The sequence below is a fragment of the Salmo salar genome, chromosome ssa16 (genome assembly GCF_905237065.1).
Source record: "Salmo salar chromosome ssa16, Ssal_v3.1, whole genome shotgun sequence".
In the NCBI taxonomy this organism is placed as follows: Eukaryota; Metazoa; Chordata; class Actinopteri; order Salmoniformes; family Salmonidae; genus Salmo; species Salmo salar.
Window position 1 is genome coordinate 48,411,084 of NC_059457.1, and position 19,792 is coordinate 48,430,875.

General features: G+C 46.1%; 2 protein-coding genes across 2 annotated transcripts in view; both read right to left on the minus strand.

Annotated features, from left to right (window-relative positions):
* Window positions 1-1,373: 1,373 nt before the first annotated feature.
* Window positions 1,374-8,774, minus strand: cpox (coproporphyrinogen oxidase). Its single transcript, XM_014149484.2, has 7 exons — window positions 8,148-8,774; window positions 6,412-6,555; window positions 6,086-6,196; window positions 5,848-5,989; window positions 3,205-3,423; window positions 3,003-3,107; window positions 1,374-2,017 (listed from the first exon to the last, which is right to left on the minus strand). Exons 1-7 carry the CDS (start codon window positions 8,641-8,643, stop codon window positions 1,933-1,935), a joined length of 1,302 nt encoding a protein of 433 aa, XP_014004959.1. The 5' UTR covers window positions 8,644-8,774; the 3' UTR covers window positions 1,374-1,932.
* Window positions 8,775-18,018: 9,244 nt separating this feature from the next.
* The window catches only part of p3h2 (prolyl 3-hydroxylase 2), a 174,881-nt gene continuing 173,107 nt past the window's right edge, over window positions 18,019-19,792 (minus strand). Inside the window, exon 15 of the mRNA XM_014149483.2 lies at window positions 18,019-19,470. Coding sequence (XP_014004958.1) covers window positions 19,369-19,470 — 102 coding nt within the window. The 3' untranslated portion in view covers window positions 18,019-19,368. The remainder of the gene's footprint in view (window positions 19,471-19,792) is intronic.

Here is a 19,792-nt window from a genome sequence, read left to right on the forward strand (position 1 = left end):
GGTTAAAGCAGGGATGGGCAACTTTGATGGTGGTGGGGGCTACAAAAAAACTCATGAGGGACTGCATACCCACATCCCCCCCACCTTGACAGCAGATAAGTTTACTTAATTTCATACAATTCTACTCATTTTGCCATGGGGCAGAGAGGAAAAATTGCTGTTTAACAGTAAATTTCCTGCAATTCTGCACATTTTGCCATAGGGTGGAGAGAATTTTTTTGCAGTTAATATCTGATTGAGATTAACAAAATCAATAGGGGCCCCCGGCTTATAATTTTACCATAATAAAAAGTTTAGATTGCTTGTTTTAGTGGCCAGCTATGTAAAAATGTTTAGCTGACATGAGCTAATTGAACGACTATCAGTGACTAGACGTAAGAGAAACGGCTGATGCACAACCACATTTGGAAATTGCACTTTGTGTTTTCTATTGTAACTCTCAACAGTAGTAAGTTGAAACCCTGACAGTTCCTATCATTATATTACTGATCTGATGGCCTTCAAAAGGGTCAGTTGCCCAGCCCTGTGCTAAAGCAATATGGTGATAGTTCCACCTTTCCCTCTGATAACAACTATTCCACCAAGCCTATTTTGCTTATATCTGTCCAATCATTTCAGATCTTTTAAGTGTCTATATGTATGTGGTAGAAGACATGAGTTTCTGGACATGACCTATTATTGTACTGTTACCTTTTGAAATCCTGTTTTTACAATGCCTTAAGCAAATATATGGTAAACCTTTGGATATGTACTGAGCTTGAATTAATTTGTAATAAAATACTTTCAAACATGTGGAGCCATGTTCTGTAAGTGCCTCCAAATGTCTCCAACCCTTTCCTAGTTTTAAACAAAAGCATGAAGCGAGTTCCATCTTGATCATCCTGTGGACATTCATCTCTGCTATTTAAAAAAGCTGTTTAAACAATCGTAACTATATATGTAGTGATTCATTAACCATGCCTAAATAGACCTGACCATTGCACCACCTGTTTGCTTCCGTGTGAATACACCCCTGGGTCTAACATGGCTGTGTTTACACAGGCAGCCCAATTATTATATTTTTTTCCACTAATGGGTCTTTGGACCAATCACGTCACATCAGCTCTTTTTCAGAGCTGGGCTTGTATTCAGCATTTCACTGTAAGGTCTACACCTGTTGTATTCAGCATTTCACTGTAAGGTTGTATTCGGCACGTGACAATTTAAAAAAAAAAATTCTGATTGGTCAAAAGACCAATTTGTGTAGTTTTTTTTTAAACGGGCTGCCCAACTAGCTTCTTTAAGTATGTAACCAAACAATCCTGGTGCCCTCCCCTTTCTGGCTCACCAGACTCGATCCTGGGTTAGAGAACAGAAGATCACAAGCTCCAATCTTGACGATGCACTTTCTCATAGAACTTGTATTATTAAATTCTGTTGGTGGATGACAGATAGGATATAAAAACATCTTTAATGATGTTTTACATCAACGGCGTAGCCCACACACACCGAGGGGTTCAGATCCACTTTCTCTTCTTGTACACATTCAGCACGAACAGACGGAAGAAAACAGTTTGAAACTGAAAATGAGAATAAGGGTTTTTCCTTTCCCCCCCCACATCTGTTTGGTGCCTAGACTGCCTGGTGAACACAACCAGAGGGCACTGAGAGACAGATGAAGCAATCGATCCAAAAAGGAAAAGACATCCATGATGTAGCAATTCAGGCAGTGGTAACAAGGCTTATCAGACACAGACATTATTAAAACAAAGTGTAAAAGCAATAAGAGCGAGTGTGCCTTTTCCAGTAACACTAGCTAATAGTGTCAGTGATGAGTTTGCAGTTGAGTTGACCAATGAGAAAAAGCAACGATCTGCAGTTGAAAGGGGACGGACACCTGTTCCAGTCATCACCAGGTTGAGTCAGGATGTTATCGCCATGGTAACGTCCGTGTCAGACCCACTCCTTGGGGTTTCGTAACACGTCCAGCATATCGGCCTCCAGGGTGCCTTTAGGAGGCTCATGCATGTACTCCCACCTGGGGAGAGAGAATACCGTCAGCATGAATGAGAGACCTGGGGCTACTGCAGATAGAAATGCCATGCATGTACTCCCACCTGGGGAGAGAGAATACCGTCAGCATGAATGAGACCTGGGGCTACTGCAGATAGAAATGCCATGCGCCAAGCTGAATGAGTTGACTCCACAGGCCTGTCTCTGGTACAATAGGACGCACCACACGGACATACTGAGTACAACACGGACATACTGAGTACCGCACGGACATACCACACGGACATACTGAGTACCGCACGGACATACTGAGTACCGCACGGACATACCACACGAACATACTGAGTACCACACGGACATACCACACGGACATACTGAGTACCACACGGACATACCACACGGACATACCACACGGACATACCACACGGACATACTGAGTACCACACGGACATACCACACGGACGTACCACACGGACATACTGAGTACCACACGGACATACTGAGTACCACACGGACATACTGAGTACCACACGGACATACCACACGGACATACTGAGTACCACACGGACATACCACACGGACATACTGAGTACCACACGGACATACCACACGGACATACTGAGTACCGTCTCCTTGACTCAACGGGAAGCCAGCTCTCATTTCCTTTCAAATTCATCTGTTTTATGGTTATTGTTTTAACGTCGTTTCTTACCCTGGCTGCGGTACACTACGTTTCCCAATTGGAACAATAAAGAAATGGATTATATGATTGGAAGATTGATTGGTAGATTGACTGACACTAGCATTTCCCTCTCTGAACCTATGACTATTAACCAGGGAAGGATGATCACGAAGCTGATGTGATCCCTATTCTCATGTCTGTTCAACAACACACATACATTCCTGTAGACAGTAGCACACCCACAGTCCTCACCAGCCCAGTACCCAATCACCAGTGATATACACTCAGCGCTAGCAGCAGCACGACCGTGTGATGCCACAGAACTCACTTGGCTGTGAGGGGCAGGGACATGAGGATGCTCTCGATCCTGGAGCCTGGCGTGGCCAGTCCAAACTTCACCCCTCTGTCATACACCAGGTTAAACTCCACATACCTGAAAACACACACGCACAAGTTACAGACAGAAGACAGGCATGATTGTGAGAATTCACACACTATATGTATTTATTAAATGGCACATCTGTACCCACCTTCCTCTCCGCACCTGCTGCCAGTCCTTCTCCTCTGGGCTGAAGGGATCATTGAGGTGTTTCTGGACGATGGGCAGGTAACAGGGCACCACGGTCTGGGCACAGCTCCTAACGAAGCTGAACGCCTCTTCCTGGCTGGGAGAGTCCAGGTCGTCAAAGAAGATGCCACCGATGCCCCGCGTCTCGCCACGATGGGGGATGTAGAAGTACCGGTCACACCTACAGGGCAGCACAGCAGGAGGAGTGTTTTGAATGAACTAAGCTTGTTTTGGTAGCACTACTTATACCTGCCTGCAGGTATACTGCTTTAGAACTTAGATTCAGCAGGCTTTAAATAAAGTGTTTCCCATGTTAAGATTTACAGTCCCTGCAAAATTGCATAACAACTGGTACAGTGCAGTACTTCTACAGATATTTAACCCATCAGAGTCTAAGCCCCGTCTAAGCCGGCGAGTGGTGGTGGTGGGGGGTTCTACTAAACTATATGGAACAGTTTTAAGGAGGTCATACCAAGGATCATTTAGCTATTTGATTTAGAATTTTAAGACCCCTTGAAGGATCCAAAATATATATTAAAAAAACAAACATTTGAAGAACATTTATTTTTGGTCATACTGCTATTAGCCCATACAACATTGAATAACATATTCACTACATGGAGAGTCCCCAGAACATGTAAAAAAGGAAGTATGTTCTGATGTGTCTCTCATATATTTCAGAGGAAAAAACTTTTTTTACATGCATTTAACCCCATATTTTTGGCATTAAACTGTCTCCATATATACTTCCATACATGTTTTCAACTGGTACCGGGGGACCTTCAGATGAGTCTTGTGAGGCCTGTGGGTGTCCGAGAGGAAAACAACCGACATGTACTGTTAGCTTCATTAAATAGTACCCACAAAACACCAGTCTCAACGTCAACAGTGAAGAGGTGACTCCGGGATGCTGGCCTTCTAGGCAGAGTTCATCTGTCCAGTGTCTGTGTTCTTTTGCCCATCTTAATCTTTTATTTTTATTGGTCAGTCTGAGATATGGCTTTTTCTTTGTAACTCTGCCTAGAAGGCCAGCATCCAGGAGTCACCTCTTCACTGTTGACATTGAGACTAGTGTTTTGTGGGTACTATTTAATGAGCTGCCAGTTGAGGACTTGTGAGGCGTCTGTTTCGCAAACTAGACACGCTAATGTACTTGTCCTCTTGCTCAGTTGTGCACCGGGGCCTCCCACTCCTCTTTCTATTCTGCCAGTTTGCGCTGTTCTGTGAAGGGAGTAGTACACAGCGTTGTATGAGATCTTCAGATTCTTGGCAATTTCTCGCATGGAATAACCTTCATTTCTCAAAACAGGAATAGACTGACGAGTTTCAGAAGAAAGTCTGTTTCTGGCCATTTTGAGCCTGTAATCGAACCCACAAATGCTGATGCTCCAGATACTCAACTAGTCTAAAGGAGGCCGGTTTTATTACTTCTTTAATCAGAACAACAGTTTCCAGCTGTGCTAGCATAATTGCAAAAGGGTTGTCTAATGATCAATCAGCCTTTTAAAATGATAAACTTGGATTAGCTAACACAACGTGCTATTGGAACAGGAGTGATGGTTGCTGATAATGGGCCTCTGTACGCCTATGTAGATATTCCATATTCCAGCTACAATAGTCATTTACAACATTAACAATGTCTACACTGTATTTCTGATCAATTTGATGTTATTTTAATGGACAAAAAAAAAAGTGCTTTTCTTTCAAAAACAAGGACATTCCTAAGTGACCCCAAACTTTTCAACGGTAGTGTATATGTCCTTGAGACTCTAACCTTTGTAAAGAGGGGTGTAGCCCAAACGGTTCATATTAGTGTGTAGCCAAAAACGGTTCAGACAGAAGTCGACAGACCGGCTGTACCGAATTTAGACGAGTCTCCTGACACTTGTGGAGGTCGTAGAGCAAAGGTCGTGAAAGTCTCGTCTTTCCATAGAGACGTCGTAATAGTTTTGTAGGCCAAACCGTTCGGATGTTAGACGATTTTGTGAGAAGACTGATTTTCGGGATGTCTCATGGTCTGACAAACACCACTCTAGCGCTGTCATCTGTCATAGTGTTACATCGGCGGAGGCGGTGGATTGAAATGCATCCAATGCAAAAAAAACCCAGATATCTCTAGTTTAAACGGACGGATTTTTGTATTATGCTAATGAGATTTCCTTGCGGGCATCGACCTCGGGCTGAAAACATGGTAGAAATGTAGAGCTACTAGATTCAATGACTCTAGACACAGAGGTAGTTATTAGGTTAAAATAATGTTATTACACTAAATGAAAATGCAACCAAAAGTTATTTAAAAATACAACTACTGTATGTTTGACTTGAGAGAAGTTCAAGATAATGTAAACCTGGGGAAAACTGAATGAATGAATGTTTAAAACGCAAAGAGCCTATAGGAAGCCACACAACACTGACACACAAAGATGAACAGTACCCACACTCACTCACAATGTCATTTTCTATCTAGATACCACTGAACAAACGGTCTTCTTATCACTGCTGAACAGTAGAGACCCACCCAGTGTAGTCACACACACACACACACACACACACACACACACACACACACACACTTTTTTCACATTGTCACAGATACGTGTCGTACCACTTCTTGAAGTCGGGGTAGTACTGAGGGTGATGTTTGTCACAGGCCTCCTTCAGACTGTTGTGAAAGTGAGCACCATCCTCCTTATTGACATAGGTAGGAGTCAGGTCTGTACCCCCACCAAACCACCACTGTTTAGTACCTGGGGGGGGAGAAAAGAAAGAAAGAGACAAGAGTGATCATTCATTATGTCAGCTCTGACTATTGAATGGTATGAGATCATAGGTCACAGCCTCACCGTCTCCTTCTTCTATCTCAAAGTATCTGTAGTTGAAGTGCACTGTGGGAATGTGGGGGTTCGTGGGGTGGATGACGGAGCTCACGCCCATGGCACAGAACGGCAGCTTGCCTGGGAGAGGACAAAACAATACAATTAAATACAATTCATCTCAACCATAGTCCGACTCAAGGTTCCAATCCTGATTCCTTTAACACATTCTGTTATCAGAACGGCCATCTCTGGTCTTGGGTGAACCACATACCATGAGGTGACACACTGTACTGCAAGACAACAGAAAGTTCTGCTGTAGTTTATGAGGTTGATATGAACTCTGAGGGCTTTACCATCTTTTCCTTTGAGGACCTTCCCTCTGCTGCGCATCTGCTTGGCGGCCTCCTCGGTCAGGTTCCCAAACACCACGGACACGTTGACCCCTGCCTTCTCAAACACCTTCCCATCCTGCAACACACAGCTGATTCCCCCGCCACCTGAAAGACAGACAGACGGATTGACCAATGGACGAACAGAGACGGAAACAGACAGGCATGGACGAACAGACAGACGGAAACAGACAGGCATGGACGAACAGACAGACGGAAACAGACAGGCATGGACGAACAGACAGACGGAAACAGACAGGCATGGACGAACAGACAGACGGAAACAGACAGGCATGGACGAACAGACAGACGGAAACAGACAGGCATGGACGAACAGACAGACGGAAACAGACAGGCATGGACGAACAGAGACTGAAACAGACAGGCATGGACGAACAGACAGACGGAAACAGACAGGCATGGACGAACAGACAGACGGAAACAGACAGGCATGGACGAACAGACAGACGGAAACAGACAGGCATGGACGAACAGAGACTGAAACAGACAGGCATGGACGAACAGACAGACGGAAACAGACAGGCATGGACGAACAGACAGACGGAAACAGACAGGCATGGACGAACAGACAGACGGAAACAGACAGGCATGGACGAACAGACAGACGGAAACAGACAGGCATGGACGAACAGACAGACGGAAACAGACAGGCATGGACGAACAGAGACTGAAACAGACAGGCATGGACGAACAGACAGACGGAAACAGACAGGCATGGACGAACAGACAGACGGAAACAGACAGGCATGGACGAACAGAGACTGAAACAGACAGGCATGGACGAACAGACAGACGGAAACAGACAGGCATGGACGAACAGACAGACGGAAACAGACAGGCATGGACGAACAGACAGACGGAAACAGACAGGCATGGACGAACAGACAGACGGAAACAGACAGGCATGGACGAACAGACAGACGGAAACAGACAGGCATGGACGAACAGACAGACGGAAACAGACAGGCATGGACGAACAGAGACTGAAACAGACAGGCATGGACGAACAGACAGACGGAAACAGACAGGCATGGACGAACAGACAGACGGAAACAGACAGGCATGGACGAACAGACAGACGGAAACAGACAGGCATGGACGAACAGACAGACGGAAACAGACAGGCATGGACAAACAGAGACTGAAACAGACAGGCATGGACGAACAGAGACTGAAACAGACAGGCATGGACGAACAGACAGACGGAAACAGACAGGCATGGACGAACAGACAGACGGAAACAGACAGGCATGGACGAACAGACAGACGGAAACAGACAGGCATGGACGAACAGACAGACGGAAACAGACAGGCATGGACAAACAGAGACTGAAACAGACAGGCAGACTATGTTACACTAAAGAAAGGCCCAAAACCAAAATCACTTTGCTATATTGCCATACCAATACTGGCATGGGTTCAGAATAAGACAGTGTGGCTGGTTACTAGACCCATCTGGACTAAGGACAGGGTGGACAACCTTCGGATTAGTTTTTGTACATTCATTGAACACGTCTATGTTTTGCTTGTGTCATTGTGAATGTGCCAGGGTTGATAGTTGCCAGATCGGTAGTTGCCAGATCGGCCTATGTAAGATTATACACCGGATTTAGGTAGAGGTTGACTGACTAGTCTATCCATGGGCGCACATTGGCACGTGCCAACCGGGAGATACTTGCCTTCTTTCCGTTCCCATCGGTCCACTTTGAACTTGCCGCCGTCCACCTCCTCGAGCGCTCTGCAGAACTCCGCCTGCGTCTCCATGATCAGCATCTCCATCCTCGTGCACATCTCTTCTTTCCTCTGCTGCAGAACTTTGACGTCGGTACACGGCGGAGACATGAATGTCTTGCATTTCTCCGCTATCTCCGTGTCCTCCTCGGTTTTGGGGATCACTGACGCCATTTCAGCTCGCTGAAAGTGAGTAGCGCTGGCCACAAACCCCGCCACTGCCGCCGCTGCTCCAGCTACCAGCACTGCGCCTCTCCTGGTTCGCCCAGTAGCTTTGGGAACCCATATCACTCTCGGAAGCGAAGTTAACCTGCGGACTGAAGTTTTAAGGAAGACAGAAAGGTGCGAGTCCACTCTGGAAGCTCCCTTTGAATAAGGAATCAAACATTGTCTCACGGTGGTTTGCGCCGTTCTGTTTATGGAATAAAGAACGATGGTAGCCATGAGTAGTAAATGATCTAGCTGTCGTCTCCGTGTAAAATGTACAAGTTGGTAGACATCTAGCAAAAACGGAGAAATACTATCACAAGTTGACAGCCGTGCAGGCAGACACTTCTCTAAAGGTCCGGGGGGTGTGTACTTGCTTTGAACCGAGCGATGAAGCATGGGAAATGGTGTTTCCGAGGAGACTTTGCAGGCTTGTTTAACTGATAGTGAACTGCAGCAAACAGCAAGACCCACAAGCCAGTGCTGTTCTGTAGGCGTGTCTTTATTAACCAGAACGTGACAAGGGACCCGTCGCGCTCTGTCAAGATAAGAGGAATTGGCGCATAATGACTGATGGATTTATTTTCTTGTTCCTGTAACGCACGAAGAAAATTATGCCATATGCCTTTTTTTCTCACACAAATCGTAGATTAAAATGATCAGAAAAAGGATTGCTTTGTGCTCCAACCTTTTTAAAAGGGTGTACAATATAAAAGCCGCCCCATTACGCACACGAACGGAAGTGTGTGTGGGTTGGTTCTTCTATCCTTGTGGTGGACCTAAAATCCTCACAATGATAGTAAAACATGGACAATTCTCCCTTGTGGGGACACGTCTTCATGAGGACAAATGTTATTTTAAGTTTAGGGGTTAGATTTAGGTTAGGGTTACAATTAGGGTTGGAATTAGGATAAGAGGTGGGTTAGGAGTTAGGGTTACAGGTTAGGGGTTTGGGAAAATAGGATTTCGAATGGAAATTAATTTTAGATCACTATAAGAATAGAATAACAAAACGTATTTGTGTGTGTGTGTGTGTGTCTGTTTTCTGGTTTAAGCATGTGCATGTTGTTCTAATTATCTATGACAACAGCAATATTAAACCCTAATTAGTTACGCCCGGGAGAGGAAGAAGCAGAGGAGATGATCTGGACCGGTGTTCTGGCTGAATCACGAACATGTAGGCCGGTAAAACAAAGACCAAAGACAGACAGAGTCCATAGAAGAGGATATAATACAAACGTTTTTTATTTTTATTCGCGGTGTGTTTATTTTGATGGGATTATATTTGCAACTTCTCTATCGCTTACATAGCTCTTCGTTTGTTGTTATTTTAGACTTTTGTCATACAATAAAGCGTGTTGACTATGTAGAAATAGTAGCCTATTATTAAGCAATAAGGCCCGAGGGGGTGTGGTACAGCTAGTGGCGGTTCTTAGTCACGACGCAACGCGGGGTGCCTGGATACAGCCATTAGCCATATCCCACAAACCCCAGAGGTGCCTTATTGCTATTATAAACTGGTTACCAACGTAACTAGAACAATACAAATAAATGTTGTATCGGTATACGGCTTTCAGCCAATCAGCATTCAGGGCTTGAACCACCCTGTTATAATAATATTTAGACTACGGAGAGCTTTATCCCATTCTAGGCTGTTTACTCGTGGACCATAGAAACCAGACAAAGTCTGACTGTTTGTCACATCATGCTATCCTGTTGTATCAGCAGGATTTTACAAGCTGCAATACATCTAACAGTAACTCCGATCCCAGTTAAGACAGTGTATCTCACAATATCGTCCCATAATGTAATGCAAACTGCAGCTGTAGCAGGTTGAAGTGTTTCTCCTGCGCTATGCATCATTCGGCCAGGAGAGGACCATCATGAGTCATAGAATGAATACAGGTCTACTATACTATATGACTGATGATCTGTGAGTTGAACGCTTGTGATGCGTGCTTACAGAGTTGGGAGTTGTATTCTCTTTTTGTGTTACGAGGGATTGTCAGTGCACAAACTGCCCCCATCTGGTGTGAATTGAAAGATAATTGACTTTGGCCCAAAGGCAAATATGGATACTCTTTGAAAGTTCAACATTGGGGCAATCTTCACCAGTGGAGGCTGCTGAGTTGAGGAAGGCTCATAATAATGTCTGGAACGGCGCTAATGGAATGGCATCTAACAGATATAATCAATTTGTTTGATACCATTCCAGCGTATTCCGCTCCAGGATTACCACAAGCCCGTCCTCCCCAATTGAGGTACCACCAACCTCCTGTGGACTTCACCAGTGGGCCTGCTCTGGTTGATCCTGTCTGGTTGATCCTGTCTGGTTGATCCTGTCTGGTTGTTCTGCTTCATTTGAAAAAGATAAGTCAGGTGGTGACCAGCACCAGGACCCAATAGGAGAATGAGGACGACATTTTTGAACGACCTGGATTGGCTGATCGGAGGGGAGGGGTGACTGCCAGGTAAGTCAGTGGGGATTGGTTGATCAGGGAAGAGGGGAGGAGCGACGGCCAGGTAGGTCAGTGGGGATTGGTTGATCAGCGAAAAGGGGAGGAGCGACAGCCAGGTAGGTCAGTGGGGATTGGCTGATCAGTGAGGAGGGGAGGAGCAAAGGCCTGGTAGGTCAGTGGGGATTGGCTGATCAGTAAGAAGGAGAGGAGTGACTGGCAGTAGGTCAGTGGGGATTGGCTGATCAGTGAGGAGGGGAGGAGTGACTGGCAGTAGGTCAGTGGGGATTGGCTGATCAGTGAGGAGGGGAGGAGTGACTGGCAGTAGGTCAGTGGGGATTGGTTGATCAGTGAGGAGGGGAGGAGTGACTGGCAGTAGGTCAGTGGGGATTGGCTGATCAGTGAGGAGGGGAGGAGTGACTGGCAGTAGGTCAGTGGGGATTGGTTGATCAGTGAGGAGGGGCGGAGTGACTGGCAGTAGGTCAGTGGGGATTGACTGATCAGTGAGGAGGGGAGGAGTGACTGGCAGTAGGTCAGTGGGGATTGGCTGATCAGTGAGGAGGGGAGGAGTGACTGGCAGTAGGTCAGTGGGGATTGGCTGATCAGTGAGGAGGGGAGGAGTGACTGGCAGTAGGTCAGTGGGGATTGGCTGATCAGTGAGGAGGGGAGGAGTGACTGGCAGTAGGTCAGTGGGGATTGGCTGATCAGTGAGGAGGGGAGGAGTGACTGGCAGTAGGTCAGTGGGGATTGGCTGATCAGTGAGGAGGGGAGGAGTGACTGGCAGTAGGTCAGTGGGGATTGGTTGATCAGCGAAAAGGGGAGGAGCGACAGCCAGGTAGGTCAGTGGGGATTGGCTGATCAGTGAGGAGGGGAGGAGCAAAGGCCTGGTAGGTCAGTGGGGATTGGCTGATCAGTAAGAAGGAGAGGAGTGACTGGCAGTAGGTCAGTGGGGATTGGCTGATCAGTGAGGAGGGGAGGAGCGACTGGCAGTAGGTCAGTGGGGATTGGCTGATCAGTGAGGAGGGGAGGAGTGACTGGCAGTAGGTCAGTGGGGATTGGCTGATCAGTGAGGAGGGGAGGAGTGACTGGCAGTAGGTCAGTGGGGATTGGTTGATCAGTGAGGAGGGGAGGAGTGACTGGCAGTAGGTCAGTGGGGATTGGTTGATCAGTGAGGAGGGGAGGAGTGACTGGCAGTAGGTCAGTGGGGATTGGTTAATCAGTGAGGAGGGGAGGAGTGACTGGCAGTAGATCAGTGGGGATTGGCTGATCAGTGAGTAGGGGAGGAGTGACTGGCAGTAGGTCAGTGGGGATTGGCTGTTCAATGAGGAGGGGAGGGACTGGCAGTAGGTCAGTGGGGATTGGCTGATCAGTGAGGAGGGGAGGAGTGACTGGCAGTAGGTCAGTGGGGATTGGTTGATCAGTGAGGAGGGGAGGAGTGACTGGCAGTAGGTCAGTGGGGATTGGTTGATCAGTGAGGAGGGGAGGAGTGACTGGCAGTAGGTCAGTGGGGATTGGCTGATCAGTGAGGAGGGGAGGAGTGACTGGCAGTAGGTCAGTGGGGATTGGTTGATCAGCGAAAAGGGGAGGAGCGACAGCCAGGTAGGTCAGTGGGGATTGGCTGATCAGTGAGGAGGGGAGGAGCAAAGGCCTGGTAGGTCAGTGGGGATTGGCTGATCAGTAAGAAGGAGAGGAGTGACTGGCAGTAGGTCAGTGGGGATTGGCTGATCAGTGAGGAGGGGAGGAGTGACTGGCAGTAGATCAGTGGGGATTGGCTGATCAGTGAGGAGGGGAGGAGTGACTGGCAGTAGATCAGTGGGGATTGGCTGATCAGTGAGTAGGGGAGGAGTGACTGGCAGTAGGTCAGTGGGGATTGGCTGATCAGTGAGGAGGGGAGGAGTGACTGGCAGTAGGTCAGTGGGGATTGGTTGATCAGTGAGGAGGGGAGGAGTGACTGGCAGTAGGTCAGTGGGGATTGGTTGATCAGTGAGGAGGGGAGGAGTGACTGGGAGTAGGTCAGTGGGGATTGGTTGATCAGTGAGGAGGGGAGGAGTGACTGGGAGTAGGTCAGTGGGGATTGGTTGATCAGTGAGGAGGGGAGGAGTGACTGGGAGTAGGTCAGTGGGCTGGTGGGTCACCCTTCTCTTCCTCTGTCTGTCAGAGTGTGGGGTGTTGTACTCCCTGTGTGCCACGTCTCAGTGTCTGAGTGTGAATCCATGTCACTAACCAGGTTTCCAACATTATTATGTGAGTTAAATACATGCTGGATTAAAAATGTCACGAGAGGCCTGATGGAAAGGTGGGACCTTTTTGTGTCGGTAAAATTAATTATCAGAGAAATGTCGGTGGAAACACTTTCAATGCGCAAATATTGATAAAAATCGAAGTAAATATGAAGTCATGCGATGACTGGTCATGAAAACATGCAGTTTATTAGGCTACAGATTAAATAAGTTATGATGAACTTCACAGGGTGGTGAAAGTGCAAGGTGATGAGCTTGATGCTCCTTTCCAATAAATATCGAGGGTCTTGAATACGGCTCTGCACTGGATATATTATTGATAGCAGCACACACACACACACACACACACACACACACACACACACACACACACACACACACACACACACACACACACACACACACACACAGTCGTCATGTCTCTCACAAAGTATTTTTTATTTGATACATGGGAAATTAAGTGGAAAGAGTATGTTTATGTGCACTACGTCATTCCGCACAGTTTTTTTTTTTTTATCCCCAACAAGTACATTTCAAGGAAACATCTCTGGTGGGAGTCATGCAGAATGTAGAATATTTTCCAATTGGACGGAAACCTAGCTACTGAGTCACATTCAGACACTTAACTTTCACTGTGTCAGGGAATATGGCTCTGCACTGGATAAATTATTGATAACCACACGCAGACACACACAAAGTCGTCATGTCTGTCATAAAGTATCAAAGTACCTAATTAACATATTGCTTGCTAACACACTGTCTGTCGAGAGACTCGGTGGATATAACTATCACTCAGATCTCTCCTGGGATGTATTCACTCGGAACCGAACGATAGCAAACGTTACAAAACTGGACATTTGGCCAATAAAAACGTTTTGCTACAGTGTGCACTAATGATAATGAACCGTTGTTCCTCCTCAACAGCACCCTGACTATGAGGACATCAACGTCGAAATAGACAAGGAGGAGGAGGAAGAGGAGAACAATAAGCGAGGAAGGAAGGACAAGAAAAGCCCAAAAGAGGAGAAGAGAGCGTGCAAGGAGGAGAGGTGGCCCTCGCTTATGGAAACTCTGGAGTTCGACTCCAACCGAGACAGTCCATATAAGGGCGGATCCCCTGTAGCTCTGCCCCCTCCGGTGCTGAAGGACCAACCTGACGAAGAGAAGTACATAATGGAGAAGTTCCAGCTGGCCAATCGGCTGCTGGGGGATCAGGAAGCACCGGACATGACTCTGCGCCGACGCCTTCACTTCCAAGAAACGCTGGTGGATCTGGTGATGCCCCCGCTGAAGTATAGCGAGAGCGACAGTGGCGCCATCCACAGGACAGAGGTGGTAGAACAGGAGTGCCACAGCCCGATCAACGGCAAGGACATGGAGGTAGAGAGTGAGGTGTCGGGGAAGCACTCTAAGCTGACAATCTCCCCACATGAAGCTGAAGGAGGAGGGCAGGGGAGCAAGCCTGGAGGTGGAGGTGGGGAGGGAAGAAAGACGGTCAGCCCGAAGGACATGGAGAGCCACAGCCTGATGTTGCCCCCTCTCAGGGCTACTAGGCAGTCGTCTCAGGGCTAGTAGGCAGTCGTCTCAGGGCTAGTAGGCTGTTGTTTCAGGACTAGTAGGCTGTTGTCTCAGGGCTAGTAGGCAGTCGTCTCAGGGCTAGTAGGCTGTTGTCTCAGGACTAGTAGGCTATTGTCTCAGGGCTAGTAGGCAGTCGTCTCAGGGCTAGTCGGCAGTCGTCTCAGGGCTAGTAGGCAGTCGTCTCAGGGCTAGTAGGCAGTCGTCTCAGGACTAGTAGGCAGTCGTCTCAGGGCTAGTAGGCTGTTGTCTCAGGGCTAGTAGGCAGTCGTCTCAGGGCTAGTAAGCAGTCGTCTCAGGGCTAGTAGGCTGTTGTTTCAGGGCTAGTAGGCAGTCTCAGGACTAGTAGACAGTCGTCTCAGGGCTAGTAGGCTGTTGTCTCAGGACTAGTAGGCAGTCGTCTCAGGGCTAGTAGGCTGTTGTTTCAGGGCTAGTAGGCAGTCTCAGGACTAGTAGGCAGTCGTCTCAGGGCTAGTAGGCAGTCGTCTCAGGACTAGTAGGCAGTCGTCTCAGGGCTAGTAGGCAGTCGTCTCAGGGCTAGTAGGCAGTCGTCTCAGGGCTAGTAGGCAGTTGTCTCAGGGCTAGTAGGCAGTCGTCTCAGGGCTAGTAGGCAGTCGTCTCTAGTAGGCAGTCGTCTCAGGGCTAGTAGGCAGTCGTCTCAGGGCATTCCCTGTAGCTCAGTTGGTAGAGCATGGTGTTTGCAACGCCAGGGTTGTGGGTTCGATTCCCACGGGGGGCCAGCACAGAAAAAAAAATGTATGAAATTGTATGAAATGTATGCATTCACTACTGTAAGTCGCTCTGGATAAGAGCGTCTGCTAAATGACTAAAATGTAAATGTAAAATGTCTCAGGGCTAGTAGGCAGTCGTCTCAGGGCTAGTAGGCAAACGTCTCAGGGCTAGTAGGCAGTCGTCTCAGGACTAGTAGGCTGTTGTCTCAGGGCTAGTAGGCAGTCTCGGGACTAGTAGGCAGTCGTCTCAGGGCTAGTAGGCTGTTGTTTCAGGGCTAGTAGGCAGTCTCAGGACTAGTAGGCAGTCGTCTCAGGGCTAGTAGCCTGTTGTCTCAGGACTAGTAGGCAGTCGTCTCAGGGCTAGTAGGCTGTTGTCTCAGGACTAGTAGGCAGTCGTCTCGGGACTAGTAGGCAGTCGTCTCAGGGCTAGTAGGCTGTTGTTTCAGGGCTAGTAGGCTGTTGTCTCAGGACTAGTAGGCAGTCGTCTCAGGGCTAGTAGGCAGTCGTCTCAGGGCTAGTAGGCTGTTGTCTCAGGACTAGTAGGCAGTCGTCTCAGGACTAGTAGGCTGTTGTCTCAGGGCTAGTAGGCAGTCGTCTCAGGACTAGTAGGCAGTCGTCTCAGGACTAGTAGGCTGTTGTCTCAGGGCTAGTAGGCAGTCGTCTCAGGGCTAGTAGGCTGTTGTCTCAGGACTAGTAGGCAGTCGTGTCAGGGCTAGTAGGCTGTTGTCTCAGGACTAGTAGGCTGTTGTCTCAGGGCTAGTAGGCAGTCGTCTCAGGGCTAGTAGGCAGTCGTCTCAGGGCTAGTAGGCAGTCGTCTCAGGGCTAGTAGGCTGTTGTCTCAGGACTAGTAGGCAGTCGTCTCAGGGCTAGTAGGCAGTCGTCTCAGGGCTAGTAGGCAGTCGTCTCAGGGCTAGTAGGCAGTCGTCTCAGGGCTAGTAGGCAGTCGTCTCAGGGCTAGTAGGCTGTTGTCTCAGGGCTAGTAGGCAGTCGTCTCAGGACTAGTAGGCAGTCGTCTCAGGGCTAGTAGGCTGTTGTCTCAGGGCTAGTAGGCAGTCTCAGGACTAGTATGAAGTCCCAGTGTGGGTAGACAGTCCCAGTGTGGGTAGACAGTCCCAGTGTGGGTAGCCATATTGCTGCTGTTACCATAATAACTTTAAGGGCTCGATTCAACTTCGGCGATACGGATTGAATCAAACTCTACATTTCTTGTCAAGAGTGTTTTTAAGTTTATTCTTACGTTTATTCATTTATATTAGTGACATAGATGACTATAGATGTTAGAGATTTAAAAAGAAAGATGGCTCGATCATGTATATATAATTTGTAATTACCCTGAACAAAAATAAAGTCAACATGCAACAATTTCAAAGATTTTACTGAGTTACAGTTCATACAGTATAAGGAAATCAGTCAATTGAAATAAACTTATTAGGCCCTAATCTATGGATTTCACAATTCAGAATATAAATATGCATCTGTTGGTCACAGATACCTAAAAAAAAGTAGCGACTTGGATCAGAAAAACCCAGACTAGGACTGTATCTGGTGTGACCAACATTTGCCTCATGCAGCGCGACACATCTCCTTTGCATAGAGTTGATCAGGCTGTTTATTGTGGCCTGTGGAATGTTGTCCCACTCCTCTTCAATGGCTGTGAGAATTCGTTGTCAGTAACTGTAACACGCTGTCGTACACGTTTATCCAGAGCATCCTAAATGTGCTCAATGGGTGACATGTCTGGTGAGTATTCAGGCCTTGGAAGAACTGTGACATTTTTAGCTTCCAGGAACTGTGTACAGATGCTGCAGTCAGGTCAAGACCCTGGTGAGGACACAGATGAGCTTCCCTGAGACGGTTTCTGGCAGTTTGTGCAGAAATTCTTTGGTTGTGCAAACCCAGTTTCATCAGCTTTCCGGTTGGCTGGTCTCAGACCATCCCGCAGGTGAAGAAGCCGGATGTGGGGGTCCTGGGCTGGTATGGTTACATGTGGTCTGCGGTTGTGAAGCAGGTTGGAGGTACTGCCAAATTCTCTAAAACGATGGAGGCTGCATATGGTAGAGAAATTAACATAAAATTCTCTGACAACAACTCTGGTGGACATTCCTGCAGTCAGCATGCCAATTGCACGCTCCCCAACACATGAGGCATCTGTAGCATTGTGTTGCATGACAAAACTGCACATTTTAGAGTGTCCTTTTATTGTCCCCAGCACAAGGTGCACCTGTGTAATGATCATGCTGTTTAATCAGCTTCTTTATATGCCACACCTGTCAGGTGGATAGATTATCTTGGGAAAGGAGAAATGCTCATTAACAGGGATGTAAACAAATTTGAGAGAAATATGTTTTTTTGTGCGTATGGAACATTTCGTGCATCTTTTATTTCAGCTCATGAAACATGGGACCAACACTTTACATGTTGCGTTTATATTTTTGTTCAGTATAGAAAAAGGATTTAATGATTTACTGCTGTCATATTCATGTCTAGATTTTCAAATACATTTTTGCAAAAAACACTTCTCTAAATGTTTGTTAACTGAACCGATTTAAAATGTGTTGACAAACTGTAAACAATGTACACATTCCCAAATAAAGGATACAGTTGAAACTATTTTATGCAATATTGTCTTTTTAATTTATAAGTACACAATACAACAAAAGAGATGGATACAACAATTTGTTTGTGTTACAGCAATTCATATTTAAATATTAGTTAGACAAAAGTGGCCATCCTCCCTATCAAAAGATAAGCTAAAACCCTACTCTATTAACTTAATGATAAGTTACATTTAGTTAGCAGTTGTATCATTGAAATATCACAGTACACACAAGGCACATTCTTTCCATTGGACTAGAACAGTGCCTGTCTATTGTTACCCATGAAATGAGGACGTTTTGAAAGGAAAGGACACTTGTTACGCCACCTTAAAATAATAATTCCTTTAAACAGGAATAAATGACATCTTTTATTAAAAAGGTTCTAATATCAAATGCCGACAATTGCAATAGCAGCTGTCTATCTTTAAAACACACACCATTGTGTCAGCTAACTTGTAAACAGTAATCTTACTCTGTGTTGGAGGGATTAGCTCTGGTCCGAGGCGTTACTAAGGCTTGCTAACACAAGTAAGACGCACAAACGTCATGGACCAGAGCTAGGGAGTGATGACGTCTTTATCACACTACAAACAGGAAGTGCACATAAAGTCGGGACAGATAAGATCAGACATTACTGTCCGTCACTGAAAAGGATTATAGCTCCCTGTTTGTAAAAATAATGCCCGACATCTTTCTCTCGATAAATGCATATTCAAGACAATATTTCAATGAATAAATAGATAAACATTTACTGTGTTTACACCGCCTGAAAGAAATATTGTTTTATGAGTGCATGTTTTAAACATTATAAACCAAAGCATAAACAGACATTTATTTTTTATAACAGAGAGAAACAATGTCAACTGGCGTTCTTCTCTTTGGCTTGTTCACAGTGCAGTACGAACTGGACGTATGTAGGACAGGGTGGGATTGTAACAACCTCGTATATGAATCACAAAGTGACCTGGAACTTTAAAGTTCATCACAAAGTGACCTGGAACTTTAACGTTCATCACAAAGTGACCTGGAACTTTAATGTTCATCACAAAGTGACCTGGAACTTTAAAGTTCATCACAAAGTGACCTGGAACTTTAAAGTGTGAGGCACAATGACTGGGTTTCAACCCAACAGAGATAGTCACTAGAGAGAAAAACTAAGACCCAAATGGGAACTCAAGTACTGGTATTTACAGAAATAAAAATCACAACAACACTAAAGCCACGATGACAACAAAACTAAGAACAACAACGATATAACCTGCACATCAAACAGTACAAAAATAAAATTGTTCTGATCCAAACTTCATTAAATAAATAGACAGATAAAGATTTGGGGGATGCAGAGCTAGGTGTTGGTTGGCTACTACAGTTCATCTTTGGGGTTGATGTTGAGGCTCGTGTCCCACTTTGATTGGCTGCTCTGGTTGTCCAATGCCTGCACCACCTCATCAGCCTGTAGACGCTCCTGGAGGAGAGAGGGGGGAGAGGGGAGGGGAAAAAAACAGGAACAATGTATTATGATACAAACATCTCCCTAAATAAATTCCAATAAACATCTTCCTAAATAAATACCAATAAACATCTTCCTAAATAAATACCAATAAACATCTTCATAAATAAATACCAATAAACATCTTCCTAAATAAATACCAATAAACATCTTCCTAAATAAATACCAATAAACATCTTCATAAATAAATACCAATAAACATCTTCCTAAATAAATACCAATAAACATCTTCCTAAATAAATTCCAATAAACATCTTCCTAAATAAATACCAATAAA

Excerpts from the sequence above, each read along its gene's own strand:
- cpox (XM_014149484.2), bottom strand. The coding sequence starts at position 8,643 with ATGGCTACCATCGTTCTTTATTCCATAAACAGAACGGCGCAAACCACC. Across the intron at positions 3,424-5,847 it reads TACCCCGACTTCAAGAAGTG|GTGTGACCGGTACTTCTACA; the intron begins GTACGACACGTA and ends GCTGCCCTGTAG. Across the intron at positions 3,108-3,204 it reads CAGCAGGTGCGGAGAGGAAG|GTATGTGGAGTTTAACCTGG; the intron begins GTGGGTACAGAT and ends GTGTGTTTTCAG.